The 20,244-nt window shown below is 33.6% G+C and overlaps 1 protein-coding gene across 1 annotated transcript; it reads left to right on the plus strand.

Annotated features, from left to right (window-relative positions):
- Positions 1–8,681: 8,681 nt before the first annotated feature.
- LOC115875750 (jerky protein homolog-like) lies at positions 8,682–9,260 on the plus strand. The gene has a single exon (XM_030891262.1). It carries the CDS (start codon positions 8,682–8,684, stop codon positions 9,258–9,260), a length of 579 nt encoding a protein of 192 aa, XP_030747122.1.
- Positions 9,261–20,244: the final 10,984 nt, after the last annotated feature.

A 20,244-nucleotide genomic window follows, 5' to 3' on the forward strand; every position in this document is an offset into this window, starting at 1 on the left:
AGGGTGTCCCCAAAAAAAGTTACACATCAAAGTTGTGTTTTGAATGAATGAAAATATCTAGGAAAATCTTTGCTTGAGGGGTAGACAACCCTAATAATATTTTGAAGTGACATGAATTCCCCATTGAATATCGGAATAATACACTGGGTGTTCCATTTTAAATAAAAGAGTAACTTGCTTTTAAAGTAACCAATGTTTCATATTAATTTTGTCTCACCGTGTATAATTTTTTGGGTCAAGTTTTAATTTGATTTAAAGTACAGTAGTTATTTTAACTATATAGATGTTAGGTTATACCGGGTAAATTCCAACTTAGACAGTTTTTATTGAAATTTAAAAATTGTTCTTTTTTTTTAGAAAATACTAAATAATGTCAAAACCCTGACATTTTAGTCATATACTTCTCTAATAAAACTCACTTTTATCTTTCTCGTAGAATTCAGAAATCAATTAATATATAGGGTGTTCCACTTCAAAAATCACAACTTGGATATGTAACTTTTTTGGGGGACACCCTGTAGAATTCTCTATATTTTAATAAGTGCTCTGAATTAACCTACATATGCTCACAAAATTTCATTTCAATACAAACTGTCGTTCTCCTTGGAGCCTGTGCGTCGTAGGAGATGCGCCACCCTATACCGGGTGCGTCTCAAAAGTGGCTCACCCTTATAACTTTTTTATTTCTTCAGATAAAAAAACGAGATTTGGTATGTTAGTATATGACATAAATTAGAATTGATTGACGTATTCAATTGTTTTTGGTCACTTCCTGTTTCACCGGAAATTACTACAACTTTTGATTTTTAAATATCACCCTAGGTATTTTTTTACTTTATTCCATAGAAACATTCTGAATGGAATGATATATCATATGTCAACTTTTGACATTCTCGCGTAATAAAAAATCGTATTTTAAAATTCAATCTAGAGTGCCATGGCTATGTTAAAAACACGTCTAATGTTAGAAAATGCTCAAATCGTATTTTTAATAATATCTCAATTTTTTCGAATGAAACGCGGGTGGCTCATTAGCATATTTGGAAAAAGCATTTTTTTAAGAATAATTTGATACCATACACTTGGTACTTCCAGTCAAATTTTCGCTACGAACCGCAAGTTATAATTTTAAATACACCATATGCGAAAATGTCAAAAATTGCCATATTATATGTAGTTCTATTCAAAGTGTTATTTTCTTTCAAATAAAGTAAAAAAAATACCGAGGATGCCATTTAAAAATCAAAAGTTGTAGTAATTTCCGGTGAAACAGGAAGTGACCGAAAACAATTGAATACGTCAATCAATCCTAATTTATGTCATATACTAACATACCAAATCTCGTTTTTTTATCTAAAAAAACAAGAAATAAAAAAGTTATATGCGGCCAATATTCATTCGCAAGAAGCTGAAGAGGATCCCGATATCCTTATTATCAAAAAAAAACTTATAAATTTGCCTCATTAATTAAATTAATTTATTACTAGTAGTGGGAAAGATATCAATATTTTGGTGGTTTTTATTGTTCCGGATTGAATATGTAGTAATACACTGAAAATGGTAGCAAAATTGTAAAATTTTCTTATTAGAGGAATCACACAAAGAAAAATTTCTCACAAAGAAATGCATCTCAAACATTGACTGATCCTCATTTTGCAGCCGACAAAACTGTCTGATCATAATACCGATTCTGCACTAAATATGTAATTGTTTGTGAAAAAGAATGGAAAATTTTCTTAAATTCTTAATAATAAAATATAATAAAAAATAATGTAACTGCTTGCAATTAAATACTGCTATGTTTTCAAAGATCACTTATACCAGAACGAGACTGCCGAAGTTGGCATTCTATTTCTTATGCTCTCTACCTATACCGAGTGCGTCTCAGAAGTTTCTCCCCCTATAATTTGTATATTTTTAACACAGCCCTGGCACTATAGATTAAAATTTAAAATACGATTTTTTTAAGCGAAAATGTCAAAATTGATATATGATAGCCATTCTACTCAGAATGTCAATTTTCTTTTGGAATAAAGTAGAAATATACCGAGGGTGCATTTAAAAATCAAAAGTGTCCTGTTTGACCGGAAATGACTAAAAACCATTGAATACGTCAATCAAACCTAATATATGTCATATACTAACACACCAAAGCTCGTTTTTTTATCTAAAAAAATAAGAAATTTATAGGAGTGAGTCACTTTCGAGACCGGTGTAGAAAAAACAACAATCGCAGACTAAGATTGAACGTAGAGAAGAATTTTGAAGTATCTTTAAGTGAAAATATGTTGTTAAAGTAGCATAAATATGCTTAGTTTGTAGTTAAAGTATAGGACTGAAGGAAACAGAGAGTTATAGTAACTGTTAAGGAGGGGGGGGGGGCGCCAGATAGGGTACTCGCCCGGTCTCAATATTTTCCTTCCGCCGGCCCTGTATATGGGTGAGCCACTTTTGAGACGCACCCGGTATACCAAGAAAGGTTAACCATCTTGGTAACCTACGGTAAGGATCGGTCCCCAAAAAATATTGATTAAATGCGTAACGGTTTGATAAAATAGTAGAAATTTCAAATATTGAAGTTTTTAAATTTAAATATTCTTATTATGGAACCTTCTGTGCTATATTTTTGGAATGGTAACAGATATCGATGCGGTATTCAATATTATGTTTTTGATAAAAATTGAACTCCAGAGACCGACATTAGTTTTCGTCGAGGGGTAAACACCTGACCAAAATGTGTACACCAGAAATCCACTTTTGATAAATACATCCAAGGAAATCCACACAAATTCAAAGAAATCTAAAGAAATCCACAGAAATCCAAGGAAATACACAGAAATCCAAAGAAATATATGCAAGTTTAAATAGCGTTTATGAACTGATCGAACCTCTAGAGATGGCACTTCTTGAGACTGAATCTATTATATTGATGGGTGACTTAAACCACAGAATATCTAGCTACGCAACAGAAAAATACTCAAAATGAAAGAGCAAAAATTGCATAAATAAAATACTAGATGGCGCGACAATATCATAATCAGAATATATTTGGAAATTTTCATTTTTCGGTTTTAGATCGACGGTACGTCGACGGCCTTGAAGCTCGGCTAGAAATTCACAGTTGCCAGATTCAAAAAGAGTTTAATTGGCATCCCATTCTTTTTCTGGTGTATAATGCAGTATGGGTTTCTTTCTATTCTTCTTTTCCTGTAAGATACACTTATATTAATTATTCCTTTGGCTATTAAAATAGTTTTAAGTATATTATTACAAAACATATACATTTTTAATATACACTACCTTATAATGTTAACTAAGAAAATACCTTTAATTACCTTTAAAATTAATAATATACAGGGCGATTGATAGTGATATTTATTAATGCTGGAACGTTAGTAATGAAATATAAGTTTAATAATAATAATGAAATAATTTATTAAAATGCAGTACAAAAAAATGTTAACTGACTAAAAAATACTATAATAACAAATTTCTTCCGTTTGCCACGTTATTTATATAGACCTAGGTAGATTTTAAAAAGTGACACAGGTACATTTAATAATATATTAGTACGGCATAAAAGTTGCTGTCACGACATCGAACAATAAATTAAAATTCGTAAAATAAATTAAAATTATTAATTAAACAAATCTTTATAAAAAAGAAACGCAAGTATACCAAATTTGGGCCCAATCGAACCCAGGTAATAATATCATAATAGTGTACTATATTATGGTACCACTCGATATGCTTTAAGGTACCATAATATTGCAATGTCACCGAAGATCCGTAGTATACAAAATTTAAGAACAATCGAACGCCATGAAATGGTATCGTAATATGGTACTATATTAAGGTACCACTTTATATACATCATAGTACCATCATATTACAATGTCACCGAAAATACGTAGTATCTCAAGTTTAAGCCCAATCGAACGCCATGTACGTAATATAGTACTATATTATGGTACCAGTTGATATGCTTCATGGTACCATAATAATGCAATGTCATCAAAAATACGCAAGTATATATCAAATATGAGCTCAGTCGAACGCCAGGAAATGGTATTGAAATATGGTACTATATTAAGGTACCATTTTATATGCATCATAGTACCATCATATTACAATGTAACCGAAGATACGTAGTATAACAAGTTTAAGCCTAATCGAACGCCAGGAAATGGTATCGTAATATGGTACTATATTATGGTACCTCTTATTATGCTCCATGGTACCATAATATTACAATATCACCGAAGATACGTAGTATCCCAAATTTAAGCCCAATCGAACACCATGTACATAATATGGTACTATATTATAGTACCAGATTATATGCATCATAGTACCATCATATTACAAGGTCACCGAAAATACGTAGTATACCAAGTTTAAGCCCTATTGCCGCCATGTACCTAATATTGCTATGTCATCAAATATGGTACAATAGAAGGTACCACTTTATATGCTTCATGGTACCATGATATTACAATGTCACTGAAGATATAGTATACTAAGTTTAAGCCCAATCGAACGCCATGTATCGTAATATAGTACTATATTATGGTATCACTTATGCTTCTGAAAAAACGGCGTCCAGTTGGCTGGAGAAGGACGATCGATGACATTTCCCATATAAATTTACATATAAAATGACAGCGATATTCATTTCATAGCTATCGCTAACGCCGTTTTTTCCCGATTATACGATATGAACTTGCATGAACACAATCGAACGTCAGGAAGTGGTAGAACTACAATAATAGTTCTGTAGAACAATACTTATTATATTGTCGCCGAATTACAATGAAAATTCAGGATTTAATTATACAATCAAACGTCAGGAAGTGATTGTAATTTAGCTCATAAGATTTAATTCCAACTAACATGGCAAATTGAAAAAAAAACAGCTCTGATCTATTTTAATATGTTTAAATGATGTAGCAAATTTGAAGGTAGGCTTTATCAGGAAGTATTACGATATGAATTACACAATGGTAAACACTGCACAAAATTCTTTTAAATTTGTTTGTAGAAAACTTGCTTTCTTTTAAATTTATTGCCCTCTATTATGTAGTAGCGAAACTACCACATCAAAATATCTGATTTGGAGACAGGCTTTTAAAGCCTGTCTCCTTTTGCTACCTATAATTTTATACATGTAACGAGGCTTCTGTTGCGTAGCTAGATATTCTGTGCTTAAACATAAATTTTTTAAATCCTGATTCAACTGGTACAATTAAACTGGTATCCCTTATAAATAACTTTGATTTAATACAAATAATTGATAAACCGACTAGAATAATGCGAGATAGTGAATCACTTCTAGATATAATATGTATTAGTAATAATTTGATTTTGGATTGTCATGATAATGTGGAGTTGCGATGCAATACTGATCATATGCTCGTGTACTGTTCTCTTGTATTTGTTGCTGATAGACCTAAACCTAAACATATTGTATACAGAAATTACAGTGATTTTGTCTTGGCAGACTTTGACCGGGACGCTTTTTGTGTAGCGTGGAATGATATTAACGCCATTGCTGATATAAATGTTAGAGCAAATACATTGAATAATATGATTAGTGCTTTATTTGACAAACATGCCCCGCTACGCATTGTTAAGACCGCGTGCCGAAATCGACCTTATATTACTTATAATATTAAGAAAATGATAGGATTAAAAAGAAAAGCATTTCAAAGATATCTAAAAGACAAATCTCTTGTTAAACGCCAGTACTATGTCGAACTGAGAAATTATATTAAGAATGCTATAAAATGTGAAAAAAAGGCTTACTTTAAATTTATTGTAGAACAAAATAAAAATAATGGTAAAAAACTATGGCAGATTTTTCAGAATGGGGGGTTCCTACAAAATCAAACATCGCTATTAATATTCCTAAAGAACTAAGTGACCCTAATGCAACAAATAATTATTTCTTGACAGCGGCCGGATATTCAAAAGTTGATCCTAATACGTTAAGCTACTATCAAAACAACAAACTGTACAATAATGTACATTTCAGTATTAATTTAATTAATGAAACAGACATTTATACTAACCTAAGGGAAATAAAATCTAGTGCTTACGGTACCGACAATATCAATATAAAAATGCTAAACCTCGTATTGCCACACTGCATAACTCATATCAAAAATATATTCAATAGCTCAATAATATCTGGTAAATTTCCTTGTGCATGGAAATCAGCTAAGTAATATTCTCCCTATATCTAAGGTATTGACGCCCGGTTCTTTTGGTGATTTGCCGACCTATCAGTATATTACCGGCTATATCGAAATTATTCGAAAAAATAATTTATAAACAAATTTTAGAGTTTTTGGAGGCTAACAATATTCTTCCAATGGTCCAATCTGGATTTCGTGCTAAACATGGAGCATCTACAGCTTTGCTTAAGATTGTAGATGATCTTTCTCGCGCCATGGATGGTTCGATTCGGTTAACTTTCAATTGCTTTTAGCTAAGCTTCGATTCATCGGATGTGATACTGCTGCATTGTCTTGGTTTGAAGATTATCTAAATGATAGGACACAACGAGTAAAGCTGAATAGTTTGAATTATCCAACTTTAGCGTGTGACAACGAATGGAGTGCCCCAGGGTAGCATCTTGGGCCCACTCTTACTTTTTATTATACACATTTGATTTGCCATCAGCGATTCATAAGTGTCAAATGCATATGTACGCTGACGATGTACAGATATATCTGGAAACTGCCATTCAAGATGCTGGGGACTCTGTTACTATTTTGAACCCACGCGATTTGGTTGCTTACGAAAACATGGTGTAGTAACCATGGACTAATAATACATTCTAATAAAACTCATGCACTTTGTGTAGGTAATGCGAGGAGTAGAAACTTTATTGTTTCAATTTAGATTTATCTATTGGTGGTACTCTGATCCAATGGGTCGATGTTGCCAAGAACCTGGGAGTTTACCTAGACAGCGGCCTGACTTTCGAACATCACTGTAATAAAGTATACAAACAAGCTATGTTTAAATTGAAAAGCATGTATAATCTGAAATTTTTGTTGGATGAAGCGACAAAACTTCACCTAATAAAGGCGCTGATATATCCACATTTGGACTATTTTTAGTCAGATTTATTACACATGTTTTTGACAAACTACAACCAAGCAAAAATACAGAGAGTACAAAAATGCATCGGTGAGATTTGTTTGTGATCTGCTAATATAGAGCACGCAACTCCTCATCTAATTAAATTGAATGAGCCTAGACTCTCTTTACGTTTTCAATATCTTTATATTATGTTATTATATAAAGTCTACATACAAAGTTCCTCCCATTTATAATTTTACTTATAAAAGATCAGAAACATAGTAAGAGATATTTAGATTAAATACTTTTACAGTCCCAGTGGCATTCTAGTTCAAAATTTAAATGTAGTTTTTCCTATAATGCACCTTTATTGTTAAACCCAATACTAGATATACTAGATTCACCGCCATTTTCAAGATTTAAATTTGAGATAAAAAATCGTTTGTTTGCTAATTAAAAATAATACATTATTGTCTACTAATTAAATTAATTTAAAATCGTTTTAATGATCAGCTGTTTAAAAAAAAATATATTCTTTATTGTAATTATTCTTTTGCATTTTTTTTATAATTCGAATTCTAAGTGCAGAATCATTTACTTTTATTTTATGGTGGAGTAGAAGAGCCAAACGCCAAACTCCTACCAATTATTGTGTAATATTGTACGTATATTTGTAATATTACTCTTTATACAATAAAAATCATTATTTATTTATTTATATATACAGAAATCCAAAGATATCTAAAGAAATGAACCGAAATCCAAGGAAATCCAAAAAATATTAGATTGCATTTTAAATAGTAATAAAGGTTCATCAAAGTAATAAAAAAATTGAGAGTGAGTTTTTTATGTGAATAAACGTCTATTTAACTTACTATTAATATTATGCGGTGATTAGTATTAGTTTAAACGTCAAAATGAAATAAAAAGTAATAGACTTGGGACTATTTAAGCTGAAGTTTGACATAATTTGTTATATAGTAAGTCATTAATACAAAGGTCTGTTTGACTGAACAAATCGGCAACTTTAATTGATCTCAATTATACTTTATACTGTATACTGAAATAGTTTTATTTCATATTTTACAAATAAGGATATTTTTATAGTATACTAGGAGGACACAACGAATATAATAACAAAAAAATAGAAGAATAAAAACAACAGGACCTTTGTATTAATGACTTTACGAGGAGCTACTTTTAAATCTTTTTATATTACAGTAGAACCCCGATTATCCGAGTCGCAATTATCCGAGCTCCGGATTAACCGATCCAATCTAAAGACCCTCATTATCCGAGGTCGCGCGTCTATGGTCCGTATTAACCGAGCTTCTAAAATATTCTATATGTATATTTACATATTTCCGTTTAAAATCGTTGGGACCGACGGGGAATCCCCTTGGCCCGTGTGAGTGGTTCCCCTTATTTATATTTTTGGACTCTTTTAGCATATAAATTTGAGTGAATGCAGTTCATTATTGCGTTCACTAGGGAGAAGTATTATACGTATGTACTCGCATGATTTATCTGGGTGGAGTTTTAGTTAAGTGTATACCAACTGCTTTGTTTAAATTTTCGTTTGCCGTATTATAATGGAACGAAACAAACGTAAAAGAATTGTCGTTCCTATTGAAGAAAAATTAAAAGCCATTAGGAGAATTAAAGCAGGAGAGACAATTAAAATTGTTGCACGAGATTATGGGGTAGGTGAGGTAACAGTTGGAGATTGGAACAGAAACAGCAGTAAAATAGAAGAATGGTGTAAAAAACAAGCCTCTTCGTCTTCAAGAAGAAAATCAATGAAAAAAGGCGACTATGAAAAAGTTAACGAAGCTTTATTTACGTGGTTTACTCAGCAAAGATCAAAAGGTGTGCCTCTTTCAGGTCCCATTTTGCAGCAGAAAGCAATAATGATTAGTAAACAATTTCCTGAGACAGATAGGTTTACCGGCAGTTCTGGATGGCTTGACCGCTGGAAAAAACGGTACGGTGTACGACAACTGACTATATATGGAGAAAAACTTTCTGCTGATGTGTCACCAATTGAAAAATTTAAACAGGACTTTAAAAAGCTAATCAAAGATTGTGGGTATACATGTGATCAAATTTATAACTGTGACGAAAGTGGTTTGAATGATAAAATGGTTCCATCAAAAACATTGGCATCTTGACAGGAAAAATCAGCTCCTGGGCACAAAAGAAGTAAGAAAAGATTAACCATAATGGCATGTTCCAATGCATTTGGTAATCACAAAATTCCACTTATGGTTGTTGGCAAGTCTGTACATCCAAAAGCGTTAAAAGACATCTCACCCAAAGCCCTACCAGTTTATTACAAAAGTCAGAAGAGTGCATGGATGGATGCGACGTTATTTACTAACTGGTTTAAGGAAGATTTCGTGGCATCTGTGACTAAATTTTTGAAGAGAACCAGCCTCCCTATTAAAGCAATTTTGTTAATGGACAATGCTCCCTCTCACCCTGAAGAAGGACTCCACGTGGGCGAAATTGTAATTTTTTTTCCTCCAAATGTAACCAGTATAATGCAACCAATGGACCAGGGCGTCCTGGAAAACATAAAAAAAATATAGGCGTTTATATCTTGAACATCTACTAGAATGCACAGAAAAAAAGAGGATATTATCACTGGGATAAGAAAGATTACACTAAAAAATGTTATTTACTGGGTAAGCCAAGCTTGGGATTCTGTACGCTGTTCCACTATTCAAAAATCTTGGTTTGGTCGAAAGTTATTGATATTGAGGACTATAACAACAGTGAAGATGATATTCCATTAAATGAATTGGCTTTGAAATGGAAAAGCCGTGGAGAAACGTCCTGTACAAATTTAAACGAGACAGGAGAAGAAGGACGTTTATAAGAATTAATGCAAAACTTGAAAGGTTGCGAAAATGTGACAAGACAAGACGTTGATGAATGGGTTACAGCAGATGATTTAGAAGAAGAAATGAATATTGAAGAAATAGCGAACGCCTTTCGGGAAACCTAAAAATCAGATGACGATAACTATGACGAAGAGGTGGATGAACAGCCTTCCACTAAGATTACCCATCAAGAAGGTTTTGCTTCTCTGGAAACAGCTCTGAGGTATATCGAACAACAATCAGAGGCAACCCCAACGAATTTGCTTCTTCTTAACAGATGGAGAAACATGGCAGCGAGAAAAAGAAGATGCAATATGAAACATCAGCGCATAGATACTTATTTCACTGTTTTATAATGTATGTATTTGCATGTTAAAAATGTTAATAAACCGTTTAAAGTATGTACTGGTGCTTATTTTTTAATAAATCCGGATTATCCGACTTTTCAGTTATCCGAGGAGGGTGTCCCCCACGTTTCCTCGGATAACCGGGGTTTTACTGTATTTGGCAACATTCGAAATTGTGTAACAAATTATTTCTGACGTTAGAAAAAAATTGCATGTTCTATTTCGAGTAAAAATTACTTTTTGTGCCTCGCCTGAAATGTCAAACGTACGTCAAAAAAAGTATAATTTTTACTCCTAATATCAAAAACTTAAAACGAATATCAATAACCTTGGTGATCAACCATGAGAACCTGACGATTGTTGCTCAGTTTTGCTCGTAGAATCGCACTATATCACGTAGTTTTATTGAACCGCACCAAATATATGGGAGGGCTAATTTTGAGTCTAGGGGGGCTAAGCCCCTCCTTGCCCCCCCTAGTTGCGCCTCTGGTCACGCTGAATGAATATGCTTAATTATTAGTATTTAATAAGTTATAAAATTATTTAACTTTGACTCGGATTTTAACTCTATTAAAAAATAGTAAAATCAAAATAAAAGAAAACAATTTTACATAAGTACGTAAAAGAAAAAAGAAAATTTTAGTTTCCCAAAAATATAAGATGGAGAAAGCTGTAGAAACTTTTACCCTAAATATTTTCTTTATTTTTATTCTTACTATAAAAGGTTCATCAATCTGGAAAAGACATAATAAAGGCTTTTGTATCTGAATTATTTAGAAATGTGCCGTGGATCCTCTGTATATCCATTTTCATTTCCCCAACTACATCAAAAATAAAAAAATTCTGGACCATTTAATTTTATTACGGACTGTCATTTACCAAATTAAATTTTCTTCTTTGTACCCGGTTATGAGTTCGTATAAAGTAAAATATCGTTTGAGTACTTTCTGCAGCTCCGTGCGTATTAAATTATAAACTCTAACCCATACAGGATTTTAAATTAATTGTTTTGGAGTGTATTCCTCAAAAATGAACAGTTAAAACTTTAAAAACTGCAAAAGTTGTTAACTGTTTCAGGTTCAATATTAATTTATTTTATGATTAGCATGTAGTGTAATTATACACTATCCGACAAAAGTAAATCAACTTTTCTGATAAAATGAGAGTCTTCAAACGGCAAAAACATAATATTAATATAACATTACGTAAAATTTTATTTCAGTAGCCGAAATTAGTGCGACGAAAGTAAAGCAACTGTTAAGAGAAAATATTTTATTTCATTTAAGAATAGAAAAAAAAACAGAAACAACACTAAAGAAGTATAACAATATTGACGTGACCTAGCTTGGGGGTTGTTTGCTAGGATCGCTTATACCAGGTTCTCTCTTTTGAACAAAACAACTATTCTAAAAAATATATTTATTTATTATAAAATTTAACAGTTTTAGAAATATAATAACAATTTTTGGAAATACCAAGACTAAACAGAGTACAGAGTATGCTGAGAGGAGAACTTACAACATAGTTCATGTGCTATCCTGTACCAGTTCGAGGTCCAACTATTCTAGCTGTTTCAAAACACTGCGGCACAAATTAGCATAGAAAATAAATATAACGACGAGTGTAACTGGAACTGTTTTATTCATGTGGGAACAGTTTGGGGCTTAGAGCAGTTTGAGACTTGGAACAGTTTGGGACTTGGAACAGTTTGGATCTTGGAACTGTTTGGAACAGTTAGGTAAAAAGAACTGGTTTGAGTTGAGAATCGAGGTCGTATATTGCTTTCGCTAGTCTAGCGGACGGGACCGTTCAGCCACAAATTACCTATAACAGATGCGAAAGAAAGCGACTGCATCGGAAACCGCTCGGCAATCCCGACACGCCTATTGAGTGGTGTAAATACACCAGTCGTTTAGTCCGGAAACCTATGCTGTGTCGTATTCTCTTGCTGGAATGATATAGTGCGTCGTTATATGTTTCTTTTTAAAAACGCGTGTAGGATTTTTGTTGAACTTTTGAACTGTTATTCCTTATTTCTCTATTTCTTATTTCTCTGTTATTAGTTTTTGGTAATTTGTATACCTTATTTAAAATGGGATGCAAATGTGTTTATTTATAAGGAAAAAAAAGATATTTATAGTATAAAAAAATAATTTATTTAACAAAATTTAATTAAAAATGTGACAAAATAGTTACCTTTCTATGGGTTCTATCGGACTTTTTTCGACTATATAAATCTTTATTTGTAAACTTTAATACATCAAATATTTTCAATAAATCATTTAATGATGTAAATAAGAGGAAATTTCTCACATGGGTGGTCAAATTCTATAGTTTTCATTATATCAAACAGCCTCTGAGAAATGTTTTCAACTCAAAATGCCTTTAATTATGTTTGACTACATCATTAAAAAGGGTCTTCAAATACGTCAATGTGATATTTGTCTAAAATTTGCCAAAGAATCCGAATCTCTGGATAACTCGAAATTATTTACCCATTTAAAAGCCTTTGATCATGAAAGTGGAAAAATTTGTTCATTTTATTTACAGGCTGGAAAAATTATTTATATTAAATTTTGATGAGTTTTGCACTGAAGAAAATATTCAGAGGCTGTTTGATATAATGAAAACTATAGAATTTGACCACCCATGTGAGAAATTTCCTCTTATTTACATCATTAAATTATTTATTAGATTGAAAATATTTTATGCATTAAAGTTTACAAAAAATAAAGATTTATATAGCCGAAAAAAGTCCGATAGAACCAATAGAAATGTAACTATTTTGTCACATCTTTAATTACATTTTGTTAAATAAATTAATTTTTTATACTATAAATATCATTTTTTTTCCTAATCTCCTACGAGCTGATATAATATGACGAGCAATCTATTAAATTACTGTGAGATTATACAGAAAAGTCCACAGACTTCGAGACATAGGAAAATCAAGTCCATTTAGCGTTTGTCCAAATTTTGACAAGTTTTCAAAAATGACAGTTTTGTTTAGACTGACGTTTAATTTCACCTGACTTCTCAGTGAATGATTTCTTTTTAGTGGGTATATAAAATCTAAAATTTACGGCCATGAAGAAATTCAAAACTTGGAGCAGTTAAGGCAGAAAATATTTAATGCCTTTGACACTGTCACCCCTGATATGTTATCCAATGTGAGGAGGGGATTTTATGATCGTTTGGGTTATTGTTTAATGCAAGAGGGAGGCACTTTTGAACAATTTTTGTAATTTTTTAAATTTCATTATCCTGTTTTTTTACCGTTTACCCATTACCTACCTTGACGAACATGGGAAAACGAAGGTCCTTTTCAGGACCACAAATATTTTGATTGAGAAAATTGGTAACTTTTTTGGATTAAAAAACAAAAGTTGTTAATATAATACCAATTTAAAAGTGTTTTAGTAGTTTTAATACACACTATGATATAAAATTTATTATTATTATAATGTACATTATTAATACTATTGTTCATTCGAAATGGCATTAAGGCCCAATTGCAACAATGATTTAAATTTTTCTTAAAGATAAGTAATAATCACCTTAAATGAGGGAATTTGACTAATTTTTAATAAAATTTATTTAATATTAATAGAAATCCAAGAGATTTGAAACCTCTTTTAGCGATTTATAACATTCTCAAATGAATTACAGCTGCCCTTATTTTCTATGAAAATCACACAGCTTTTTTCATAGTCGCTGCAGTTGCTATAGCTATAAAAAACTAATTTTTTAAGGTGTGAAAATTGCGACACACGCTAAATGGACTTGATTTTTCGTATGTCTCGAAGTCTGTGGACCTTTTTGTATGCCTCGATAGAATTTAGAATGAATTTAGAAATTCGTATTTAGAAATTCATTCTAAATGCCTCGATAACATATTGGTGCAGATTATTTTCACCCAAACAAATAATAACCCAAACTATACATTGATGCGGATTGTCTATGAACTCTTTCTGAAGGTCACAGAAACCTGAACGCGTAATTCGGTGTTCTTTCGCATCTGTTGTAGTTAATTTGTGGTTCAGCTGTTATCTGTTATCGGGATAGAGAAGAGAGACCTAAAAATCAAGTGTGACGGTTTGCGCGGCGTTGCCGCTATTTAATATATTTAATTAAAATTCAACTAAATTTTTAACGCGAACAGAATAGGGTGAAGAAATTTTTTTATAATAAAAAAAGTGCTGGTGATGTTGCCAAATGCAATAGTTTTTTTTGAAAAATACAGTGTAGAACAGTTGGTTATTTTGTTTTTTTAAGAATGTATTTTTAAAGTAATATAACAGAATAATTATAAATCTATATTTATTCATATACAGGGTGAGTCTTAAATAAGTGCACATATTTTTAGGGGCGGTATATTTCGATTCTCATGAGGTTTTTTCGCGAAAAAATGTTTTTGAAAGGTTTATATTTTTCGAAAATTTGTTGGGATTTTATTTTATGATATAAATTTTTTTTAAACCACTTTTAAGTGTATTCATTTATTTTTTAACATTGGTGATCCTCTGTTTTTCTTACGGGTTTATTTGTTATATATTATTGTTTTATTAAAAATATATTTGAGTTACTTTTTACAGAGAGTGTGCCATACTGATGCCTTTGACAATCAGTGAATTGGTTGTATAATCACAGGCTATTATTAGGCTATTACTGAGCTAAAGTATATTTTGTATTTTGTATAATTGGCCTAATAAAAAATATTTTAATTTGATATAAACCCACCTTTTTTGTTGACATTTACACACGTAGATCATGAAGTAAACGTCGACATTGTCTAGACTGTCACAGATGTAGGTTTGAGGTTAGGTCTGTGATTAGAAAGAGTGATTAATCGCCCTCCCTTTGATTGATTAATGGTTAGTAATTTCTCTGAATTTTTGTTACTATGGTTTGGTCAAAATACCATATCTGAAAGTAATATTCTATTTTATCACTTTTTATTCGACCCTTACTCAATACCTTCTTCGTACCTACTTGAATATTTTATACAGGGTTCGACAATAGCGTCGGGCATCTGTACCTACTAGAATAAAAAACTTGAGAATGTTGTTTAAGTGCAGACCTAAAGAGGATGTATTTCATGTAAATATTTTAACTTCTATAAGGTGGCTCAAAATAGTTAATGGACCGGGATGGTCTTTTTAAATGGAATCCGGTATATTATTGTATTTTTGGCTTCCTTTCAGATCACTTTACATAATCCTAAGATATGAGTAAATATATTTCGATAGTTTCAGAGCTATAAATGAATAAATAAAAAAGATATATAAACAAACAAAATACGAGTAGCGGAAAAAGGGGCCAAAAAACCCTACATATATGCTTATTCTCTGCATTAAGTTCATCAGACCGAAGGGAACAGCCATTCGACGACCGGTTTCGGAGATTTTTCTCCATCGTCAGGCCGACTTTGCTGTAACCCTCGATCTGAAAAGCAGAGAATAGCATTTGAGTACAAAACGTACTACTATGGCGAGAGTGCTAGACGCTCTACGCCATCTAGCGGCAGCTGTGACAATCACAGATCGTACCTCCAAAATTAAAACCAGCGGTCTACTGGACAAACATGCTTGCTTCATCCACGTTACCGTAGATGGAGCTAACAAGCTATTTATATATACCCTACCTAAGCCTTCTTAGCTCCATCTACGGTAACGTGGATGAAGCAAGCAAAAAAGAAATATTTTTAACCCTCCTTAAAAAATTATTACAAATAAAAGGACTGTCCTGAAATAAAAACTTTATTAAGTATTTACTTTAGATGGTTACTATCCTTACTCTATTAATATCGTAATCTTAAATCAACAGAGTGTTCGAAATTCTACGCCAAACTTTCTAAAATATAAAATAATTTTTATTTGTTTTCTTAAATGGAACACCCTGTATATTATTTTTTTATTATATGGAGAGTTAAAAAATTTAATTTAATTTTTTTGTATTTACAGTATTTCAAAATTTTAAATGGTTTAGTTGGATGGTTTAGATACACGCGTATTATTTCATATGGCGCTTTCAAGGGTAGAACACCAGAGAAAATCATTACGTGGCTTTGATAAAAATTTGCTGTGGAAAATGCCATATGACATATAAAACCGCGAATACCTGCGAAACCGTTAAAAATTTTGAAATACTATAAATATATTTTTTTAATTCTCCATCTATTGAAAACATAATATACCATTTAAAAAAACAAAGAAAAATTATTTTATATTTTAGAAAGTTTGGCATAGAATTTTGAACATCCTGTATGATTTACGATTATCATATTTATATCAAAGTAAGTATAGTATCACAGACCATCTAAAGTAAATCCCTAATATGTTAGTTTTGATCTCAGAATAGCTCCTGTATTTTTAATATTTTTTTTTTAGATAGGCTGAAAAATACATTTTTTTTATTTATTTATTAATATCTCTGAAACTATCGAAATATATTTACTCATATCTTAGGATTATCTAAATTGATCTGAAAGGAAGCTAAAAATGCAATAACATACAGGGTGTTCCATTAAAAAAATAATCTCGATACACTCACAGTTTTTTGAGCCACCCTGTAGAAGTTAAAATGTTTTTCTGAAATACAACCTAATCTAACACATACTTTAGGTTGGCACCTATACAAAATTCTTAACTTTTTCATTCTAGGAGCTACTGATGCCCGACACACTAATGCCGGATCCTGTATACCTGTTTCACTTTTATATCTTATTGATCCTGTCATCTTCTGCCGCCAGTCTAAACAAATCAATTAATAGTGCATCAAAGCATCGGACCTGACGAAATTCCATTTTCTCTCGGAATGTCGCCGCAGCTCGGACCTTTGTTTGGTCCGAGCAAACAGGAATCAATTGCGCCAATAAAATAAATCAGTCCATCGGCAAATTGGTCGTAACCATTGCATTATTAAAACAATACACGTCGCATTTACACTGAATCATGATTAATACAAATAGGAGTTACGATCGAAATTAATCCGTTGGCCGGCGGCATTAAAACTGGACCCGATAAATTTCTGAGTAAATTCGGACGTATTTTATAATTTGGCCCGGGTGCTAGCACCGAACGAATGCAGAGACGTTAAATATTGGTAAAGCGGTGGGCTTGATGCCATCTGCACAGTGTAGGACAGTGTCTAATTACCGAAGAGCAAAAACGTTTCTGTGAGTAACACCTCATTCGACACGGAGTATTGTAGCCAGGATTAGATTTTTTAGAAATTGTGAGTGATGGGATCTTTGGAAGACTACTAAAGCTACAATTTAACCCTCGAGCCTTCCCTGGAGGGAATCCCCCTAGCGCCTGGCTTGGTCTAACAAACATCTCACTCATCGTCTTGTCCCTGGCTGTAGTGTCGTGGCCAGGGAATTGCACCAAGACATATGACGATGCCGGACGAGGCTACCCCTGTCCCTCATACCAGGCATCCTCTACTGACAGTGGTCATGTCTCGCGGGTAGAGGATGTGGGGGGGTCTTAGCTTAACCGCCTGGACCAAGAGGAGACAACCTTACCAAAAACCTAAATCCTACGATGGCGGGACCAGGGCAAAGGGATGCGTGGCTAGATAGACGGACTAGATAGGACTAGCCATTACTGGCCTCAACCTTGGAGTATCAGAGGGCATCCCATTGTATTTACCCCTTACTTCTACACGCGGAGCTCTGTAGAAGTGGACCGACTGTTCCTAGCGACTAGTGGGAACAATATGAGATCTAGCATTAAAAACACCACCGGTGAAGCTGTGGGGAAGTCCCCTAGCGACACTGGGAACATTACAAATGAAGGTTCCAAGAGTCCAAATCCAAAGGTAACAAGAGGGGCGGCTGACACTTGCTTGGGATCATCCTCCACAAGTGGCACACAAGCTACCACCTTCTCCAGCAAGGGTCGGGAGCCTACCTCTAGACCCAATAAGCGACACAAGCTACCGTTTCGTCTACCCGGCCTGGGTCAACCAGAGATCATCTGAGAGTAGGTCTTAGCGGAGCAGAAGCACGGAGGTACCTCCGGCTGCTCCACGAAGGACTTGCTCCAGAGGAAGCAAAAGCGAAAATACTCCTCCGAAAAGGGGACAGTAAAAAAACCAAGAAACAACCTGACTCATCTCCATCAAAGAGCAAGAGAGGAAGCGAGAACCTCTCACCTCTTCTCCGACAGGGAGAGAAGAAAAGCCAGGATGGAAAGCCATCCAACACCGGGAGGCAAGCAGGGACGTATCACCAGCTTTGCCGCTATTGCTGGACAAGTGAAAATGGCGGTGCTGCCAAAGGATTTCCCAGAGGTTGCTCTGACCACCGACCAGTAAACGTCTCTAGAAGAGGCTATACTGGACGAAGTAGTGGCGATCGCAATACAACGATCTACAAAATGTGGGTCAGCTGCCTTTGGCGGGGATACACTTTCGGGTGGACATGATCCTCATAGATTGTGTATCTCAAGAATTGGCAAATTGGTTGGTGGAAAACCAACAAAAAACATCTCTAAAGGGGCGGCCATCGCGGTCTTTCTGCCGAGGAGCAAGGGAAAAGATACCATCTACTTGCTGAGCCTTATCCAGGGTCAGAACTTCAATGTAAGAACATCGAGTCGGCGAGTCATCAACTCGAGGGAGGAGGGTCATGGTCAGGTCCTCACAATAGGAATTGACCTCAAATCCAAGGAGGCAATAGAGAAAGAGGGACATATCCTCTATTATAGATACGGGACAACAGCGCTATCAGGTCTAAGGAAAGACTAAGTGTCTAAGGAGAGACCAAGGGGCAGAAAATGGAGACAGATCCTACAGCCTCCACCTCACGGGTTCCTCAGCCGGGGGCAAGCTCCTCGAAGGGCGGCACGGAGGGCCAAACTCCAACCGTGGAAGGGTGTGTACCCTCGGTGAAAGAAATGTTGTCAGAGGAGGATGGGAAATACCCTGTCCCCTCTACAACAGGGGTATGATGGGTTATAGACTGTGTGATAAGTCAAGGAATGGGGGTACAATAGATCTTTAAAGTCGCTGTGATTAACTCCCCTTCTTACTCATTCTACATTCTACATATTACAACTCTCGAGTGGGCGCGTCCGGAATTTTGTGCCGCAATTTTACTAATTTTGTTAAAACAAAATATCTATTGGACATAGGCCGGTAGTGTCATTAAATATTCTTATTTAGGGATATTTTACGCCCTGGGTGGTAGTAGTTACGTATCCGGCGATTTTGGTTCAACTGGTAACTATGGCACTTCTACTGGTAACTGGCAACTACAGAAGTTGCAGTACTCCGTGCGTAATTTTTTCTGCAAACTTAACTATTCTTATAAAAAGTGGATTGCGAACATTTATCATACGAACTGTAATTTCAGATAAATTCAGTGCAATTCAGAAAAATGATCAAATTTATCCAGTAATTCTAAAATGATTGGGCCCCAAGGGGAACGACAGTTTCTATTGAAATGAGATTTTATGAGCGTAAGCTAATTTAGAGCATTTCTTAAAAATATAAAGAGTTCTACAGGGTGTCCCAAAAAAAAGTTACATATTAAAGTTGTGTTTTTGTAATGTAACTGTAACTGTAACTGTTTTTGTAATGTTTCTGTAACACCCTATATATTAATTGATTTTCGGATTCTAAGAGAAAAATAAAGGCGGGTTTCACTAGGGAAGTATATGACTAAAATGCAAAGTTTTGTAACATATTTAGCATTTTCAAAAAATAAAGAATAATTTTTAAATTTCAATATAAACTACCTAAACTGGAATTTTCCCGGTATATTCTAATATGTAGTTAAAATAACTATTTACCTTAAATCAAATTAAAACTTGACCCAAAAAGTTATACAGAGTCAGTCAAAATTAATATTGAACACCGTTAAAAACAAATTACTCTTTTATTTTAAATGGAACACCTAGTATATTATTCCGATA

Source organism: Sitophilus oryzae, unplaced genomic scaffold (genome assembly GCF_002938485.1).
Source record: "Sitophilus oryzae breed Bouriz unplaced genomic scaffold, Soryzae_2.0 scaffold_1395_pilon_pilon, whole genome shotgun sequence".
Lineage (NCBI taxonomy): Eukaryota > Metazoa > Arthropoda > Insecta > Coleoptera > Curculionidae > Sitophilus > Sitophilus oryzae.